Source organism: Aspergillus piperis, assembly GCF_003184755.1.
Source record: "Aspergillus piperis CBS 112811 unplaced genomic scaffold BO85scaffold_19, whole genome shotgun sequence".
NCBI lineage: Eukaryota > Fungi > Ascomycota > Eurotiomycetes > Eurotiales > Aspergillaceae > Aspergillus > Aspergillus piperis.
Genome location: NW_020291609.1, coordinates 519,623 through 537,419, shown reverse-complemented (window position 1 = coordinate 537,419; position 17,797 = coordinate 519,623). Strand labels below are relative to the sequence as shown.

The 17,797-nt window shown below is 48.6% G+C and overlaps 9 protein-coding genes across 9 annotated transcripts; 2 read left to right on the top strand and 7 right to left on the bottom strand.

Moving 5' to 3' along the window:
* Positions 1-1,751: 1,751 nt before the first annotated feature.
* Positions 1,752-3,358, bottom strand: BO85DRAFT_471227 (urate oxidase). Its single transcript, XM_025662459.1, has 3 exons — positions 3,156-3,358; positions 2,446-3,092; positions 1,752-2,370 (listed from the first exon to the last, which is right to left on the bottom strand). The coding sequence occupies exons 1-3, from the start codon at positions 3,290-3,292 to the stop codon at positions 2,234-2,236; spliced, it is 921 nt and encodes a 306-aa protein (XP_025512431.1). The 5' UTR covers positions 3,293-3,358; the 3' UTR covers positions 1,752-2,233.
* A 197-nt stretch (positions 3,359-3,555) lies between these two features.
* On the bottom strand, positions 3,556-6,220 carry BO85DRAFT_500550 (FAD binding domain-containing protein). Its single transcript, XM_025664130.1, has 3 exons — positions 5,658-6,220; positions 5,447-5,599; positions 3,556-5,383 (listed from the first exon to the last, which is right to left on the bottom strand). Exons 1-3 carry the CDS (start codon positions 5,827-5,829, stop codon positions 3,852-3,854), a joined length of 1,857 nt encoding a protein of 618 aa, XP_025512430.1. The 5' UTR covers positions 5,830-6,220; the 3' UTR covers positions 3,556-3,851.
* Positions 5,805-7,075, bottom strand: BO85DRAFT_471225 (uncharacterized protein; the record flags this gene model as incomplete). Its single annotated transcript, XM_025662458.1, has 6 exons — positions 5,805-6,048; positions 6,095-6,175; positions 6,263-6,513; positions 6,689-6,767; positions 6,842-6,949; positions 6,993-7,075. The coding sequence occupies 6 exons, from the start codon at positions 7,073-7,075 to the stop codon at positions 5,991-5,993; spliced, it is 660 nt and encodes a 219-aa protein (XP_025512429.1). The 3' UTR covers positions 5,805-5,990.
* An 803-nt stretch (positions 7,076-7,878) lies between these two features.
* Positions 7,879-9,343, bottom strand: BO85DRAFT_522866 (DSD1 family PLP-dependent enzyme). Its single transcript, XM_025665303.1, has one exon. The coding sequence runs from the start codon at positions 9,046-9,048 to the stop codon at positions 7,942-7,944; it is 1,107 nt and encodes a 368-aa protein (XP_025512428.1). The 5' UTR covers positions 9,049-9,343; the 3' UTR covers positions 7,879-7,941.
* An 855-nt stretch (positions 9,344-10,198) lies between these two features.
* BO85DRAFT_441448 (uncharacterized protein) lies at positions 10,199-10,949 on the bottom strand (the record flags this gene model as incomplete). The annotated part of the gene is made up of 5 exons (XM_025658806.1): positions 10,199-10,447; positions 10,506-10,544; positions 10,684-10,691; positions 10,778-10,787; positions 10,830-10,949. 5 exons carry the CDS (start codon positions 10,947-10,949, stop codon positions 10,199-10,201), a joined length of 426 nt encoding a protein of 141 aa, XP_025512427.1.
* A 1,179-nt stretch (positions 10,950-12,128) lies between these two features.
* On the top strand, positions 12,129-13,229 carry BO85DRAFT_462177 (LLM class flavin-dependent oxidoreductase; the record flags this gene model as incomplete). Its single annotated transcript, XM_025661830.1, has 1 exon — positions 12,129-13,229. The coding sequence occupies one exon, from the start codon at positions 12,129-12,131 to the stop codon at positions 13,227-13,229; it is 1,101 nt and encodes a 366-aa protein (XP_025512426.1).
* A 370-nt stretch (positions 13,230-13,599) lies between these two features.
* Positions 13,600-15,063, top strand: BO85DRAFT_403936 (uncharacterized protein). The gene is made up of 2 exons (XM_025657255.1): positions 13,600-14,244; positions 14,354-15,063. Exons 1-2 carry the CDS (start codon positions 13,877-13,879, stop codon positions 14,616-14,618), a joined length of 633 nt encoding a protein of 210 aa, XP_025512425.1. The 5' UTR covers positions 13,600-13,876; the 3' UTR covers positions 14,619-15,063.
* Positions 15,064-15,069: 6 nt separating this feature from the next.
* BO85DRAFT_427556 (alpha/beta-hydrolase) lies at positions 15,070-16,374 on the bottom strand. The gene is made up of 3 exons (XM_025658160.1): positions 16,286-16,374; positions 16,006-16,232; positions 15,070-15,938 (listed from the first exon to the last, which is right to left on the bottom strand). Exons 2-3 carry the CDS (start codon positions 16,190-16,192, stop codon positions 15,118-15,120), a joined length of 1,008 nt encoding a protein of 335 aa, XP_025512424.1. The 5' UTR covers positions 16,193-16,232; positions 16,286-16,374; the 3' UTR covers positions 15,070-15,117.
* A 496-nt stretch (positions 16,375-16,870) lies between these two features.
* On the bottom strand, positions 16,871-17,708 carry BO85DRAFT_522861 (uncharacterized protein). The gene is made up of 2 exons (XM_025665302.1): positions 17,604-17,708; positions 16,871-17,548 (listed from the first exon to the last, which is right to left on the bottom strand). The coding sequence occupies exons 1-2, from the start codon at positions 17,673-17,675 to the stop codon at positions 17,114-17,116; spliced, it is 507 nt and encodes a 168-aa protein (XP_025512423.1). The 5' UTR covers positions 17,676-17,708; the 3' UTR covers positions 16,871-17,113.
* Positions 17,709-17,797: the final 89 nt, after the last annotated feature.

The window sequence follows — 17,797 nt, the reverse complement described above, 5'->3', positions numbered from 1 at the left end:
AAAAAAAAAAAAAAAAAAAAAAAAAAAAAAAAAAAAAAAAAAAAAAAAAAAAAAAAAAATTCAACAAAGGCTCACTCACAGGGGAATGAAACTGGAAAGCCTTGCTGTATCCATTGCACAGATAACAAAGCCCTCAAACCCTTCGAATCATGGCAGGCATTGCCACCAACCCCTCCAAGCCACCAAGAAAAAGAAGAAGCCAAGGGCGCCATCATGCCAGGCACGAGATTCGAAGTAGTTGGAATGAACCCTAAGTAAGCAGTGGTTAGTGCGAATTCTGATTGATATGACTTGTCTATCACTTACCTAGTCCGTAACTGGCAACGCAAGGGGGTTCTTGGGGGGTTTGGGGCCCCGCCTGTCTCCTCGACGATAAGGTTTGATCATTTCTTAGCGTCAAATTCCGGTCGGTTACCGATCCGAGTACCGTGGTAATTTTTCACGTTTGAAAATAACGAGCTTTGTATTAATGAACCGCCGTTTTATTACACGTATATGGAATTCCTGCCCTCAAAGGCGAATGTCTAGGCAAGGTAGAAGCCAGGTAAACTCAACAGAAACAGGACTTCTATTAGCTGTAATACAGAGGAGCGTAGGTTTCAAGGAGTTTTTCACTATTTCATCACCTAGACATCCCTTTCTTGAGAGACAGGGTTATCGGTGCTGGTAATGCCAGCAACATGAAGACGATGGATGCCTGATCGGTGGAAGCATGTCACTGAATTTATGTTCTCCCTCATTTGGGCCTACTATATTCGGCTAGGGAGCTGCAGGCTACGCTTCCGTCAGTGGCCAGGACATTGCCCAGCCTATCTCGCAATAGGTTGACTGCACATTCCTATTCACATAGTGACCGAAAAGGTATAGCAAACCCTCAAGGTTTTTGCGAACATGAATACTACCATCTAGCATTTGATATCATGACTCCAAGTATGTAGCATCAGCTATGTCATAGCATTCGACTATCCTTCGGAAGAACATGGTCAGGAGATCTCAGAGAATGCCTGGTACTTGCGACGAATGTGCCGCTACAGTTTGCGATGGCCAAGGGCATTTGTGCGTTTGCCGCAAACAGAATCACATGTGAGGATATCGTATAATAAACAGGAAAATGAGGGACTGATGATGCTATATGATTATATGCTATCATACTCTGGGGAAAAGGGACATGCCTGCCCATTTTCCGTTTCTACAGACTTTTTGACCACTAAATGCACTAAACTGGATATTCCGGACGTAATACTAACAATCAAAGCATCGGTTCATCTATTGCCTACCCAGGACAGATGCTGCAACAGTACAGTCTGCATGCGGTATCATAACAGTGTTTCCCCGAGTTCCTCCACTTGCGTTCGTTACATACTCTCCAAAGCCAAAGAGAGGTCCACTTAGACACCCAGCCATTCCAGACATCAGTAAGAATATCCCCAAATAGGAAAACTTTGCAAATTCTCTGCTTTTTTTCCGTCTTAGTAGCAATTACCGGTCACAGCACCCGGCCAATGACGAAATTATAGCATTTCATATTACTGGGGAGTTAGTGCTAACTGCCTTCAACCCTACACCCCAATCATTACATCAAGATCATGACTCACATTGTTTCGTTGCGTTCACGGACATGCGCGTACTACGGTTGCCCCAAGGTGTGATGGATGTCTTCTTGGCGTGACACTGCCTTCCTGGATGTAATTCTAGATCAAAACTGAGTACTGCTCCAAGAGTTCCCTTAGAAGGGGACTACTGAATTGCAAGAGACTGCAAAGATTTATTCTCGAAACTAAAGAAACCGAAGTAGATTGTTCCCGATGCGGGCAAAGCCTGTTTATCTCATCGGGTAGGACGCATTGGTGAGCTAGTTCGCCCCACACCATACATAATGTAGACTCATAGATGTTCCGTACATCAAAAAGCCACCCGAGAGAAGCAAGCAATTCTAGACAAAGAAATAAAACACAAAAAGCGAAAAAACATACAACAGAAGGGATTCGCTGGTGGTCACCCACCCAACTACTAACCTCCCGGCGTGTGGCTTAAGTACGGCTGAGCGGACGGGAAGCCCTGTTTTCCACACCCTATGGTCGTATGTGCTTTTTTAAAGTATGCAACAATATTTATCTGATGCATCCGAGAGGCTGCTTTGAAAGTATAGTGCTGTGTTATGTCGTATAAGAAGGCTTCTGGTACACCGGCGCGGGCTAAGGGCTGTTCTGTAACATATCTTCCTTAAAGCTGATCAAAGCTTCGCAGATCTGCTCTTATCGAGAGTATAACGGGTTAATGTCCCCTTGATAAGGCCATTTGGTGCCGATTGCGGCAAATACACCTCTGCGTCTTTGTCTGTGTTCCGAATGCCCTTGTGCCAGCTCAAGTCTATCAACAGTCAATGTTAGTATGCCAGAAGGAATCAGTATGCAGTCATGACGCTGAAACATTACGGAAGCTTACCTATCTCCACATAGTGTTTATTAGGCCATGAATACTCCACAGCATCAGCCACAGGAACACAGTCCAAGAACCTCTCAGCCATCTTGTACAGTGTCGCCTGCGCGCTCATGCTATTATCTTCCGCGAACGCCTTGAAGGATGCGTCTCTCGCCTTTACAAACGCCTCAACGAAATGCGAGACATTCGCTTTAACGTCCGCAACATCTTCGAAGTGCTTCCATTTCCACTTGATATCCACGTCACTGCTCAGAATGCGGTCCCACGTCTCAGGCAATGTCGTGTATTCATCTTTGATGTATCCCCAGAACTCAGACCTGGTACTCTTCAATACACTGAGGCCAAATATAGCTGACGTGATATCGATGCCTGAAGCTTTGGAAACATCCACGCGGATCTGTCGTTTGACGCTCCCATCCTGGAAGAATGAATGCGGGTGTGGCTCGTTCTCGATGGTCATTCGTTCCCAGGTATGGCAGATAATGTCGATGTGGGCTGTGTGGATGTGGTTGTATTGGGTGATAAAGTGTTTTCCGAGGATCGAGCCGTATAGTTCCGGAGGGTGGACGGGGTTATGTTTGGCAACGATGTAACATGTGTTTTTGATTGCGTCTGTAGTTACAAGGACGCTGTTATCTTCCTTGGTGTAACTTATTGCTTGATTGTTAGTTGAAATTTTTTTATATTGTGAAATGTCGTGACGAGTGTCTCACGAAGATTCAATGTCTCCCTCCAGCAAGACGCAGACTGTCAGTTCGTACACAGTTTGCACACCCGTTCCTGCATCACGGTGGACCTTGTATAATCGAACGTTGTCTTTGCCATATTGTGCATCGGATAGGCCGTACATGTTGAAGGTTTAGTTATTAACAAAGATACTTGTTCCAAGACGAGATGGTATGGTTCGAGACACGCGATCTCAGTTGTTGATATATCACTCAGGCACCTCCTTGCTGTCTGTGCTGCAGTCGGGCACCTCCGACGTCCGGAGAGGCCTGAACTCACGGATGGTGCCGCTATCTCTTCCATGGATAAGCTTCAGACTGTCGGATAAGGCAATATACAGGGGTACTGATAGCGGTGTAACGTGATGCGCCATTTTGAAGATGTATGATAGATGTCATTCTCTCAATGACTATAGTGCGTCTTCTCTCGAGACAGGTGGTCTTATATCCATAAATATCGAGCAAATGCAGACAACCTTTTCTCCATTTGTCAGAGATCGGATAAACGCCCGGGCTTTGTGAGTTACGCCATGAGAACACAATTATTTACACTGAAATTCGATACTAAGCAACAATCAATCCATAGAAGGCTATGATATTGAACCTGTGTTGTAGGATATTTAGCTGGCCGTTGCCGGCATCTTACAGTGCTCGTTTTGCCCTTTCAGCGGTTTCTCGTCATCACTAAATGCGCCGGTGCATGAAGCCATCGAAATAAGACGTCACATCTTCAACATTGTCCAAGCCAGTGACAAGTCCAATATAGCCATCTGGTCTCACCACCACCAAAGCACCGGAGTCGCCAGAGACACCGAGCTGGCTTTTTGCAGCTCCAGAAAAGTCAGAATATACGTTCATGGGCCATTTTGAGGAGAATGGAGCAGGGATATCTCCCAGTTGAATATCCAGGTGATTCTGTGAATGAATCAGGAAAAGATCAAGAACATATGCCTTGTTGGTGAATGGAACTGAGTCCGTTGTGATGTCCTCATGACGGAAACGTTGCATAAGTTCCAGTGGCAGAAGATTGAAGAGACTCATTGGCGAATGAGGTGAGTCCAAAGCATTTCCAAGATTCTGTAGGGTAGGCGAAGCTAGGTCATTGCCGGCAAAAATGAAGAGATGGAATCTGCCGTTGGATGGCATGATGTCGAGCATGCGAACATGATTGCCGTCGATGTGTCGGATCAGATCGATAGGTAAGAGACGCTTGCCCGGCGTGAGCGGCTCCACTGCTTCATTGTTGATGGAAATCCGGACATCGCGGTTAACAAGTAAGTTTGGAGGGTACTCATACCCACACCCGCTTGTGAAGCCATGTCCCATTTCCCATGTCTCACGGAGGTTCTGACTGTCAAATTTATCCTTTTGTCCAAATTGACGGGCAAACAAGGCGTCGAATTCAATAAGCTGTTGGGCAACCCAAAGTCTTTCTTGTTCGTACGTCTCAAGCAAAGATGCCTTTGCAACACCTTTCATGACCAGTGCCAGCTTCCATGTGAGGTTGTATGCGTCTGAAATGCTGACGTTCATTCCTTGTCCTGCCTTAGGACTATGTGTGTGACATGCATCTCCAAGGAGGAAAACTCGCTTGGTCGGATCACTGAAATTATGGACAACTCGCTGCGCAACACGGTACTGGCTAATCCAAACAATGTCGGTGATATTCATCTTGTAAGGATGAATGACCTTGCTGATGTGGGACTGGACGGTCTGGGTGAGTTTGAAAGCACTGCTTCCAGTAAGGGCATCTTGTGCTGAATCTCCGTTTGCATTGAGGTGCTCCTGACTTTTCTCATCCACCTGCAGGAAAATCCGGAGCCCCTCATCCTTGCGGGGGATCAACATGCAACCACCATCTGGAGTTCGGATGGCACAACGTCTTCTGTAATCGGGAAAGTTCGTATCAACATAAACGTCCGCGACAGCCCAAACGTCCTCGCCGCCTTGCGAGGATGATTGCACACCGGTAGCTCGGCGTGTAGCGCTTCGCGCCCCATCGGTACCTAAGATGTACTTCGTCTGCCATGCTTCGATGGCCCCGCTAGCATTGTTTTTGATGTACGCTGTGAGTGGCCATTCGGACTCTGGGCTGTGTTCATAATGAACAAGTTCCATGAATCGCTGGACCTTGTGCCCCTTGGTGCTCAAGTACTGTTCAAATACATCTTCCGTCATGCCTTGGTCGGTATTAAAAAGGTACTGGTACGGCGTGGCTTTTGAAAAGTCAGCTGTGTCGGATTTCACATAATCGCCTCATCGTCTGCGGAAGAACTTACCATGGACCACCTCAGCGCCGGTGAAGTTACTGACTAGGGCGCCCGTGCTATCACGCATCCAAAAAGAAGTTTCGGTAAGACGATGTCCTCTCTTGTCAAGATCATGAAGTAGATTCATCGTCTGCAGGATTTCTTGGGTTCGAGGTTGGAATGCTTGGTGGTATGATCAGCTTTCTCGTCAACTCAACAAGAGGGAAATTTATTGGCGTACCACTTGCATGCCCAGTTTGTGTTCTCGTGGCCCTTTTGTCAATCAGGCAAAAATCGATGCCGTATCTTTGCAACGTTGCCGCGGCCATGCATCCAGCGGGACCAGCGCCAACAATAAGAACATCCGTCCTCTGCGACTTGAAGGCGCCAAATTGATACGTTTCAATAGTCATGGTGAAATAATGATGATGAACGATGCTTTTCGGATTTCTAAGTGAGAATATCAAAGTGACTTAACGGCCTGGCATGAGGGGCTGTATGCCGTGGATTTCCCATCCCCTTTATACCTCCACCGATGTGATATTTGGCCCCAGATGAAGCCTCATGATGCACCTCAAGTGCACTTACAAAAGTACATCAGCAGCACCGTCACCATACGAGAGGTCTGGTCTCTTCAAAGTCATCCTTTGCAAATGCCGAATTATCTGACGAATTTACGCAGGCGCTAATGCGCATTGCCACTGATATTCAACGAATCCAGAATCAGGTTCCGGTCTGGAAATCGAGCTGAACGGGCCACTGTTTCGAATACGACCGTGCGAATAATCCTTTGGCATCATTGTTGAGCCGCTCAGCTGTGAGGAAGGATGCTCATTCGTATCCTACTATGATGACGGACGCGGAGACCAACGTCCTAGGAATAGCGTGAACTTGCAAACAGGAATTGGGTTTCGCACACGAATTTGGCTCGCCACTTGTTGTTCAATGCATTTAGTTGAGAGTCGGAGATGACTTGAATGGGCTGGGTGAGAGCCATCAGCGGAAAGACTGAAGGATGCGAAGGAATGAATGGGGGCCGCTCTGTTAGTCTTCATGCCGTCCGCCAGTTTATATGAGGCTAGACACACAATGTAACCCTGCTAGGCCGTTCTCGGGGTCAGGCCCGACGATCGAATCCTTCAACTCGGCATGAATGCATAATCAACAAAACCGTGAAAGGTGTGTGTTGGTGTCTTTCAAAACAAGTCAAAAGTGCTGGTATGAAGTGTCTGCGGCCTGCACGCGAAGTGTATCCCCAAAAAACATTTTAACATTGGTCCAGAAGAGCCCTGAAGTCTGATCATGAGGGCACTCGGTGCAGCTCTCCACCGACCCATGTCTAGTGGACGCCCTGGCTGTTTCGGCATGATCCACAGCGGAAGCAGTGGGCCAGGATCTGACATCTGACTGTGCCCTCTGGTCCACCCCGCACGCCTTCCGTGAAGAATCGAGTAATCAAGCATAATCAAGCACTTAACTGTTAGATCTGAGGCTGTCGGCGGTCGCCGCTCCCCGTGTGCCTGGAGGAGACGACTTAATTTTTGTTAACTAATTCTCACGGGGAGGAAGGATCTACATGGCGGAAAACGGGAGACGGGAAGTGAGAGCCCCATCCGCAGGACCGTTCAGGGTCTCGATGGTCTTCCCCACAAGATCCATTGCAAAGGCCAGTGGTTGATCAAGGGTCTGAGCTCCTACTTGCATCGGTAGTAGTCACCAGCTATCGGTCAACTCCGTCAAATCAAGGAATATCAGGGCGGTGGCTGCCGAAGTCTCACATGTCCGCAGAAGACATGGATTAAAGTGGAAGAATGAGAACCGTATGAGTCAGTCACTCTATGCCCCGAGCAAGTCAGCTTGATTGCATATACTGGTAATGAATGATAAGAGTTATCTACTGGGGAAGAGATAACATTGGTAATGGTTCATGTTCTGGTTACCAAATCCACTTTTAGTAGTGGGGGCTGAAATGGATGGTATTGCAACAGCTGGAAGAAAGATAAGACCCACTTCGATTCCAAGGAAATACCTTCATTGTATTTCCCATTCTCCGCATTGATCAAAAGCATGTCCTAAAAGGAATGTTAAATTATCAGCCAGTATCTTAACTATACTCTAAAGACACACCTCGAGCTCTACTATTGATATCTTTCTCTGATTCAACGTGAGCCTGACGGATATCCACTTCTGAATCGGTTGCATGTATTGTTCTTGGCATGCAGGCACATTATTGCGAGATCCATGGTTTTCTCTACGAAAAAGCGGCTCTCTTTGAGTTAGTGATCTGTTCTACTGCCAGATTAAATTCCACTATGCTGCACTAAATGAAAGACTCTGTGGCGGGCCAACTACGGTAGCAAGTCTGTGCTTTTTAACGCAATCGGCACATACAACCCCGATTCATTCATACTTACTCTTAATCTCAACCTGGAAGTGTACTCGATAGAATTACGATGCGACATGCAGAGGTACTCAATTGAAGAATTGTATTCGGTCGGTAGTAGAATCTATACCAAGAACGCTATCTATTGAACCTTCCCTCTAGCATCCACGGACCAGATCTCCTCAATGACTCCACCCCGATGAGCATAATAGAAGTCATGCAAATTGATGGTCGGATCAATGTGACTCGGGACCATCTCCACCCTATCCCCAACTCTCAGATCCGGAGTCCCCTCGTCCCAACTCAGCGCACCATGCTCATCACCCAAATTCTGATGAGTATATCTGGAATCCTTGCACTCTGCCAACCCACTATCCGTAGTCAACGACTTCAATCCAGCATCAATCGTAACCTGTCTTTCCCCTTGCCGACTGACAACCGTCGACAGTAACGTCAAACTGTTCGAATACCCCCTTCCAATCGCATTCCGGTAATCTGTGTCCATAAATATGAACGACCCCGGCTGCAACTCCGTCACCCCGGGCACAGAGGCACAGAACTCCACCGTTCCCGTCCCACCTCCAGTAACCACATCGATCTGGAAGCCTTCCTTGCGCAGCGCCTCCGCCGTTTCCGTCAATATCTTCATTGATGCCAAACATTCCTGTCGTCTTTCCTCATAACTATGCATATGCTGCACATGTCCCTCATACCCCTGCACTCCGATCAACCTCAAATGCTTCAGCCCAGCCAGATGTCTCGCCAGGGCCAATGCCGCCTTCGCATCAGCCACGCCCGTACGGTGCAGCCCCACATCCAAATCAATCAGCACCGCCAAGGGCGTCGTTATTCCTTCCCGCTCCAATGCCTCATTAATGGCCGTAGCCCCGACTTCACTATCAACCACGGTACGCAGTCGCCCCGGGTGTTTCTTCACCAATTCAACGAGTCGCTGGACTTTCGGAGCGCCGATAATCTCGCATGTAATCAGAATGTCATCGAACCCGGCGGCTGTGATGGCCTCGGCTTCTGAGACCTTAGCAACGCAGCAGCCTTTGGCACCCGCGGCGACGAGCCTCTTTGCTAGGGCAGCACACTTGGTGGTTTTGAGGTGCGGACGAATGTTCAGTCCTGTGGGGAGGAGGGCGGAGAAGAGTTTCTGGATGTTGGATTCCATCAAGTCGAGATCGACGATCATTGAGGGGGTATCCAGGCTCGAGAGCCGGTCGCCGATTCGGGGAGTATACATGATTTTCGTTTCAGAGGGGAGGTGAGTAGCGGGAGGGTGAGTGATGAGAGTGTATATTGGTGAAGAAAGAGCGTGGGAATGGGGTTTTAAAAGAGGGGATGGCGCCCCTCCTTGGCGATGAATGTTCAGGCCGTGCGCCCTTGCAGATGGAGATAGGCCGAGATCCGAGAGCGATAAGCAGGACCATCCCAACTTATCTTCAACCTTCACCACCTTTGAACATGTTAAGTAATGATATGCCCCTTGTTATGTCACAATATCAGTTGATGTTCTTCCTAAATCCCGGAAAATTGACTACCAACGAAGATTTTGTGGTAGGAAGAAAGAAAGAACAAACAAACATGCGGAGGGATGTGTTCCCCGCACGCAGGCGATCATTGCTATTTCGGGACCAGCGCAACACCCCTCACGTCTCTACTGAACATACCCCCCTGACCGACTTCCCCAGATCCCACTTACACCTGTCAAAGCTGTCACAGAAAAGAAACAGCCTTAATAGTGTAGATTTATGGTACTTCCCTAAGAATACTCAATCTCCACCATCAGTCGCACTATCCACCACCACCACTAACAATAACCAGAAGAAATAATGGTTAGGAAGGTGTCTCGATAACGATCTCGCCCTATGATCCATCATGCTTGTGTATTGCAATTTGAATCCATTCATATTCATGTTTTCTAGCCGATCTCGGTCCCGATATAAGGTACTAGCTGTTCCATCCACTATCTTGATGCTACAGACAATTACTGCTCCCTACCTGCCTGTGGCGTCCGCCTCAGGAAGAGAATCAGATATGACCGGAATTAACTACTGCACAGTCCTGTTCATAGGTCGAATCTAGCAATGTGGTAGATTGTCTGCATATTCTTATGCTCTCGTCTGGTCAATTTGACGCTCTCCCATCATCTTTCATTTCCAGACGACTTCGATAACGGACCTTGCTTATTTTTCTTTATGTTCTTTTATCGTCGTTGAGTCGTGCCCTGGAAATTGCGACCCTTGTATGTGGAGGAGTGTTCTAAGTATAGTTTCGAAATGGGACCATTGAGAAGAAGTGATATGTTATCCGTACGCACATGTCATCTTTGATAGGTATACAATAGCACTATGGCCGTTGCATCGAGTACACATATCCCTGGATGTCCTTTTCTACTGTCCTTTCTGTTCCTGCTGTTGTTCCTGCTGTTCTTGCAGTTCTGAATGCTCCTGCGCTTGCTGTTGGGCTTGCTGCTGTTGGGCTTGCTGCTGTTGGGCTTGCTGCTGTTGGGCTTGCTGCTGTTGGGCTTGCTGCTGTTGGGCTTGCTGCTGGTGGTGTTGATGCTGCTGGTTGTGGTTGTGGTGATCTTGACGACGGTGGTCTTGGTAATGCTGACCCTGGCCCTGATACTGCTGGCGGTGCTGCCGTAACAATAAACAGTCTAGTGCTATTCAATGTATCGAAATGCAGAGTACTAACACGGTAGTGGCGGCGCTGAAGTCTCTGTCGCCATTCGATCTAATCGTACAAGTTAATTTCTTGTACTATATGTTTTCCTTTCCTATTTAGCTAACCGCAACGCGTCTGGCTCCTTGTAAGAAGTGAGCTTGGTAAACTCCACAGAATTATAGTAAAAGGTAATATGGATGAAACATACCAGTATTTCTATCCCGCGGTATAAGTAGCAGTTCGCGATCAAATGGCCCCTGCGGCCACAGAACCGGCACTGCACTCAAGCCTTGTTAGCATACTGATATAAGACTGGAATGTATGATTTTCATTTTGATAAGATATAACACATACTCTTCTGGGCCTCCAGCCACCGCGTCCGCCACGGTCACGGTCACTACTGCGACCGCTTCGACGGCCATTTCCATCATGTTCGTGAGAGGTAGAAGCTCCAGTGTTGCTATCCGATGGCATGATGTTTACCGGAACTTCTATGTATCAAATTAGAGGAGAACTAATCTACGGAAGAAATGCGAGTATTTGAAGGGAAGATGAGATTGTGCGTCGGGAAACTTTGATTGAGTCAGGACAACAAATTTCACTGAACAAAACTATCAAACAGAGACTACCCGTAAGAATCGTCTATATTGGGTCTAGATGCAGTCACATTGTAAGGACGGTCTTCCCATATGTGGTGCTGAGGAAGTTATTGTCTTCGGTTTTTGATTTTGATATCGATTTCGATATCTTTTCCTTTTCTTTCTTTCTTTCTTTCTCTTCTTTTTTTTTTTTTTTTTTTTTTTTTTTTTTTTTTTTTTTTTTCACTTAGACTCAATATTAACTCAGTTTCTAACATCAGTGTGGCTAAGCTGCTATAGAAACTCATATATACGACACCTCACCTTTAGTAGTAACCAATCACCATTGCATCTGCATAGAAGCCTTAATATCCTCTGGCTTCCGATCGATGATGTATGCTTCATACCCGGTGCAGCTGAGCTATTCATACGGCCATGACCTCGAACAGATATGATCCACAAGCGTAAATCCCGGTAAGGGACGTAGATAGTCACCTCGAGTAAACAAAGATGTATACTCTTTCCCTATGATGATTGCGTGATTGGCCACTATCCTGCACAGCACCTGCTGATGGTGAAAATTGTAAGCATTACTCACGCATCAACATCGAGGGATTATTTATAATCAGTAAAACATAACACAGCGTCCGGTATTTCCGAGATCAGATAGAACCAGCCAAGAACGCTTAGTGGTGTGGCTTAATAAACATTTGATTGTCGAGCTTAGACTTTCGATAGGGGATGTATGTGCGCGCCGATGGCCCGATCCCTCACAGCACGTCCAGTCAGAAGAGCCTGCCAAATGGTGTCAATCATCTATCCTGCGTTGCATAATGCCATCCCAGAATGACGACTTCTACAACCCCATCTGTCCATTCGGATGTGTGAAATTGCCGACCGTTATCGGCCATGTAAGGCGTGATCGCCTAGTGTCTCGCGTCATCTCAGTGCACCGCAGCGCATCCCTGCGGGGTTCAGGTTAGGAAGTACATCCCCTCCGAAGATTATAAATGCTATGCTCATCCTGATCAGTGCTGCCATGTGTCATTGCATAGAGTATAGATCATCTTTCACCATGCCTACTGAATTCATCAGCCTTACCTTCCCCAACGCCTCGACTGAGGTCGCGCCTATCCCCAACGCCTCTATCGACCCCGACTACCTCGTCCGATATGCGCGATCCCTAGACGATTATGGCTTCAACTATACCCTCGTGCCATACGATTCGTCTTATTTCGACCCCTTTACCGTCGGAGCCACCATTGCGTCGGTGACCAAGAACCTCAAGATCATCATCGCCCTCCGCCCCAACACCCTCTACCCGACCGTCGCCGCCAAAGCCCTCGCTACCCTAGACCAGCTCAGTCGAGGACGCGCCGTAGTCCACCTTATCGCCGGCGGCAGCGATGCCGAGCAAGCTAAAGAAGGTGACTTCCTCACCAAGTCCCAACGCTACGCCCGACTAGAAGAATACATCCGCATTCTCCGCCGCGCCTGGGAATCCGATGAGCCGTTCGACTGGGAGAGCGAATACTACACCTTCAAGCAATTCAGCAACCGTGTCCGTCCTGCCAACCCCAATGGGACCATCCCCGTCTCGGTGGGTGGCTCCTCCGATGAAGCCTATCGCGTAGGCGGCTCACTAGCCGACATCTTCGGTCTCTGGGGCGAACCGCTCAAGGAAACCAAGGAACAGATCGATCGGATTTATGCCGAGGCTGAGCGCGCTGGCCGTGCACCAAACGATCGCCCCCGTATCTGGGTGACTTTCCGTCCTATTATTGCCGAGACGGATGAGCTGGCCTGGGCCAAGGCGTATCAGACGCTCGATAAGCTGAAGGAGCATCGCGCGAACGGACAGGGCAAGGCTCCACCCAATGCTCCGCCGCCGCAGAATGTTGGGTCCCAGCGACTGTTGGATATCGCGGCGCGTGGGGAGGTCCAGGACCGCGCGCTCTGGTATCCCACTGTCACGGCGACGAATGCGCGCGGAGCTTCCACAGCTTTGGTCGGATCGCTGCAGACTATCTCGGATTCGATTTTGGATTATGTAGATTTGGGTGCGGAATTGATCTCGATTCGTGGGTATGATAATCTCAACGATGCGATTGATTATGGGCGGTATGTGCTGCCTAAGGTGCGTGGGGAGTTGAAGGCGAGGGAGAATGGGAATTGAGGATAATGCATGATGTATTCAATCTTCACTTTTCAGGTAGTCTGAAGGGTATGGATAGTAAATGTCAGACAAGCTTGATAGAAATTGATTGAAAGGGTTTGTTTTTCCCCACCTGACTGAAGCTTTCTGCTTTAGGAGATAAGGCACACAAGGCATCAAAATGGTAGATGGCTACGGTGAGAAAACCCCGTAAGGAAAAAGAAAAGTACGAAAAAGTAAAGATTTCAGCAAAAGCAAGCATGTCACTCTACATTCACAAAAGAAAATATGGGTCTGATCGAGTCGATTGACCACAAGTTCTCGAGCATTTTGACAAACAGAAAGGGGAAGGAGAATTCTAAAAATGTAGTCTCAAATCAAACCAAAGGACTCTACTACCTGTCCAGGCATCCAAACTCACCACCTGAAAAGTAACGCCAAGAACTGCACCACGCTGCATCTTGGGCACGATAAGCTTTCCTCCAGCCAACCGAGCAGCAAATAACATCTCACCACGCGACCGTCTGGATAGTTCATCTACCCGGCCCACCCGTTCGCTCCACCCGTTCAAGCTACCTCTCTCCCCATCACAACATTCTCATTCTTCTCTTTATCCTCTCAACCTCACCCATCTTCAACAAGATAATACCCCCACAAAAACAAAGACCATGCGATCCCCAAGCGACCCTCTCCTCGCCTCCGAAGCACAACCACTCCCTCCAGGGCAAATCTATCTCCCCGACGACGATGAAAACACCCAGTCCACCGAGCCCCTCATTGCACGCTGCCGCCGGTCGGCCCGCAACTACCTCTCCTCCCGATTTGGTCACTACCTCGTCCTCTTCCTGGTCTCTGTAGATGTTGCCTGTGTTTTTGCTGATTTCTTGATTGAAATTCACGTCTGCGAACTGGAGAAGTACAAGCATGTGCCTTCTGGGTGGGAAGATGCTCAGGAGGCGCTGAGTATTACGGGGTTGGTGTTTTCGTGTCTGTTTATGCTTGAATTGGTGGTTGCTGTGGGGAGTTTTGGGATGAGGTAGGTCTTTTTCCATACTTTTCCCTACCATTTCGTCACTTCACAGAGCTAGAGTAGTTGGGTTTCTCGGGGTATGAGGCATTGCAGCTAGCTAACGATACCATCGCAGTTACTTCTCATCCAAGTTCCATATCTTCGATTCAGCGGTGATCATTGTTGCTTTCGCCATTGATGTGGCCATGAGAGGGTTGGTTGAGGAACTGGGTTCCTTGGTCGTGGTCTTGCGGTTGTGGCGCGTGTTTAAGATTATTGAGGAGTTGGAATCCGCTAGTGCGGATTCTTTGGAGGAGTATGAGCGGGAAATTGATCGGTTGAAGGAGGAGAACTACCTCCTTCATCGGAGGGTAGAGTATGGGGGTGATGGGATGAATTGAGCTTGGCATGGTGCCATACTACCTAGGTATGTATATGTGTGTAGGATGTGGGGTAGACTGGCTGGTGGGCTGAGTGGATGATTTAAAAGGGTTCTATGTAGATGGTGGGTGGTGTGCAGTAGGGGGTGGTGATATGCATGGGAGATTCCGGGTATATAGTCCTTGGTTGTTGTTTGGAGATCTTATGGTAGCGGTTCGAACATAGACGGTGGTTTGATGGCGATTCAAGCGTCCAATTTCTTATATCTGTACCATTTTCTTGGAGACTGCAGGAGGGCGCAATATCCCTAGTAAGGCTGAGATGCTGCAGGAAGCTTACCACTTCTCCACCTCAGCCTGCACAGTTCTCCACCTGCACCCCGCACTGAATGCGACACACGATCGCATTTCCAACGTTTTAGGATGTCTCTAGGAGTGAATGTGTCGCTACGCCATACATATGAACCATATAATTTATATCCATGTAGCCCTCACGAGCCACATTGCTACCTCTGCAACTCTAAACTCGACCAAAAACCTCATCAATAAACTCCAGCCCCCGATTATACGCTTCCACAGACCCCTTAGCCGGCTTGGGCGGAAATCCCTGACTGAAATCCACCAGTCCATGCGCACCCCCCTCAACAAGCAAAAGTTCCGTCTTAACACCCAACTTCTTCAACTGCTCATGATGATTAATACTCTCTTTATCGGGGACAACATCGTCCGCCGTCCCATGCACAAACACCGCAGGCGGATGCTCCTCAGTCACATGCAACTGCAAAAACGCCGGCTTCAAGTCCTCCGGAATAGCAGCCGCGCGCTGCGCATACTCCAACTTATTCAATTCCGCGCCTAGCCCAGGCCGTCCTAGACATCCATCCAGGAACGTCCCATCCAATTCCCACAGCACCGTCAGCGCAAACCGGTTCGTCATCATTCCCCCGTCTTCGGGCATGTCATCGCTGACGACGGTCTTATCGGCAAGTAGCTTGGGAACTTCGTCCAAGTTCACCATGCTGGCAATGGAAGTGGGAGGACGGCCAGTCGTCCAGTGATCGAGGAGCCAGTCGCCGGCGCTGCCGAAGCCGGTTAGCATGGCGGCGGGCTTGGGCGTGGCGTAGATGCAGGCAGCGCGGGCGGAGTATCCGCCTGCTGAGAAGCCGGTTACGGCGATGCGGGTGGTGTCGAGGGTTGTGCCTTCTGGGAGGGAGTTCTGGAAGTCTCCTGCTAAGAAGCGGAACATGGCCTTCGCGTCTTCAATCTGGTCGAGCGCTGTGGTGGGGTGGCAGAGACGGTAGTCGGCGGAGATGAAGATGTAGTTCTTTTGTTGGCAGTGGTCTGTTTGCTGTGTTAGACATTCTGTTTGGCTGGTTTGGTATCTGGGGTATTAGGTGGGAGGACGTACTGTATAGCCAGTGGGGGAATCCCATGCCCCGGCGGGAGCCGGCGGTCATGCCGCCACCGTGGTAGTAGATGATGGCGGGGAGGTTCCCGCTCGCATTGGGTGGCAGGTAGTAGTCAAGCTTGACATCGTGGCCATCTACAGTGAAGTAGACGAGGGTTTTGCCTCCTTCAGGGAGACGTGGCGGCATGATTGCTGGTTGTGCGGGGTTGAGATGTTCGGCGTAGGGACTATGCGTCGTGTGTTAGTGGCGCGGTGACAGTGAAGACTGAGGGAACGTTACCAGTCTATACTAGACGCTCTGATAAATTAACATGTGAATTATCTTATCACAATGTGCCAACGAAGCGCAATTTGTATCCAAGATCAGGCAGCAGCGGAGACTGGAGGTTCCCAAACATGATGATGTTGAGCCGGATGAGTATATAGCCGCTAACCCCACCATGCCGGCAAGCCGAGATTCGGCACTACCTCGGCTCTAAGTCTATCGCAAATAGACTCGGTGGAGACTTTGGTTACGAATTGCATGGAAAGGCTGTGCAGACCCCGGTACTTCTATTTATGGAGTCGTGGTGAAGATTCGCCGAAAGCTCGATGACATCACACCGTACTGTGTATACATATGCGTCCGTGGTCTAATCGTCAGACACGACAATGCAAGACATGCCTCTTTTTTGGAAATAGATGACGAGACAGTGTAGGTCTTTCTTACTGTACCCATGATTATCCGTTTCTTTCTCTTTCGAGTTACGTTCCACAAAGTTCTTCGATTTTGACACAAGTCTCAAGCGTTGATCATATCTGCGGTTGCATCATGCATCCAGCACTTATAATTTCTACAGAAATTCCGTCGTTCACTCTGGACAGGCTCTGTTTTAGTTGCATATATTCCTGTTTCGATAAGCTAAATTAAGGACAGACTAGACACAAAAGAATCAAAACACAATTTTTGCGCAGGCTGACTGCCATCACCCGGGTATTGGCCAACCCCAGACGAACATTGACAAGAGGCACTACAAGCCCGCAGTAAAAACCAAACAAACGAGCGAAACAGGATCTTTCACGACGCGTGAGCAAGTGAAACACTCCGTACCACGGTCTGAAACCTCAACTAGTGGCAGTAGCCATTGGACATCTGGTATGCCTGAAGACAGCTATTGCATCCATTCTGGCGACAGGTGTTCTGCGAGGTACAGTCGACCGTTCTGCACATTTCCTGGCTTTGCATTCCAGTACCCGTGGGAAGTGACTGGGACACGCTGCTGGGCGCCCTTGATGGTAGTTGGTCAGAATCAGGGTAGAGCAGCTGGTCAAGGTCCGTGACTTCGCGGCCGTCAACGCCTTGAAACCCGCTTTGAAGACGAGCCACATCCCGCTGTGGCAGGTTTTGGATGTACTGGCTGATTTGCTGCGGACTCAACTGCTGGTAGGAGACAACCCGATTGGCTGCGTCGACGGATCTCAGGACGCCGTCATTGCCGAGGAACAGGACTCCATTGGGCGACTGGGGGATGTTGTTGATGATGTCGGTGACATTCTGAGTGCTCTTTGATGGGTTAGTAGGCTTGGAGTCAGTGTTTGCTGGAGCTGGATCTTCTTACGTTGGACGTAGTGGGTACGGCGGGAGCAAGAGCGAATAGAACGCTCAAAACAGCCAGGATTTGGGCCTTCATTTTATTGACAAGATTATGAATGCTTTTGGGATATATTGGAATGTGTTATTTGCTCCTTGGCTGGATGTTGTTGCTGGTGATGATAGAGATATGGTTGGGGAGAAGCACGAATTTATATTCGA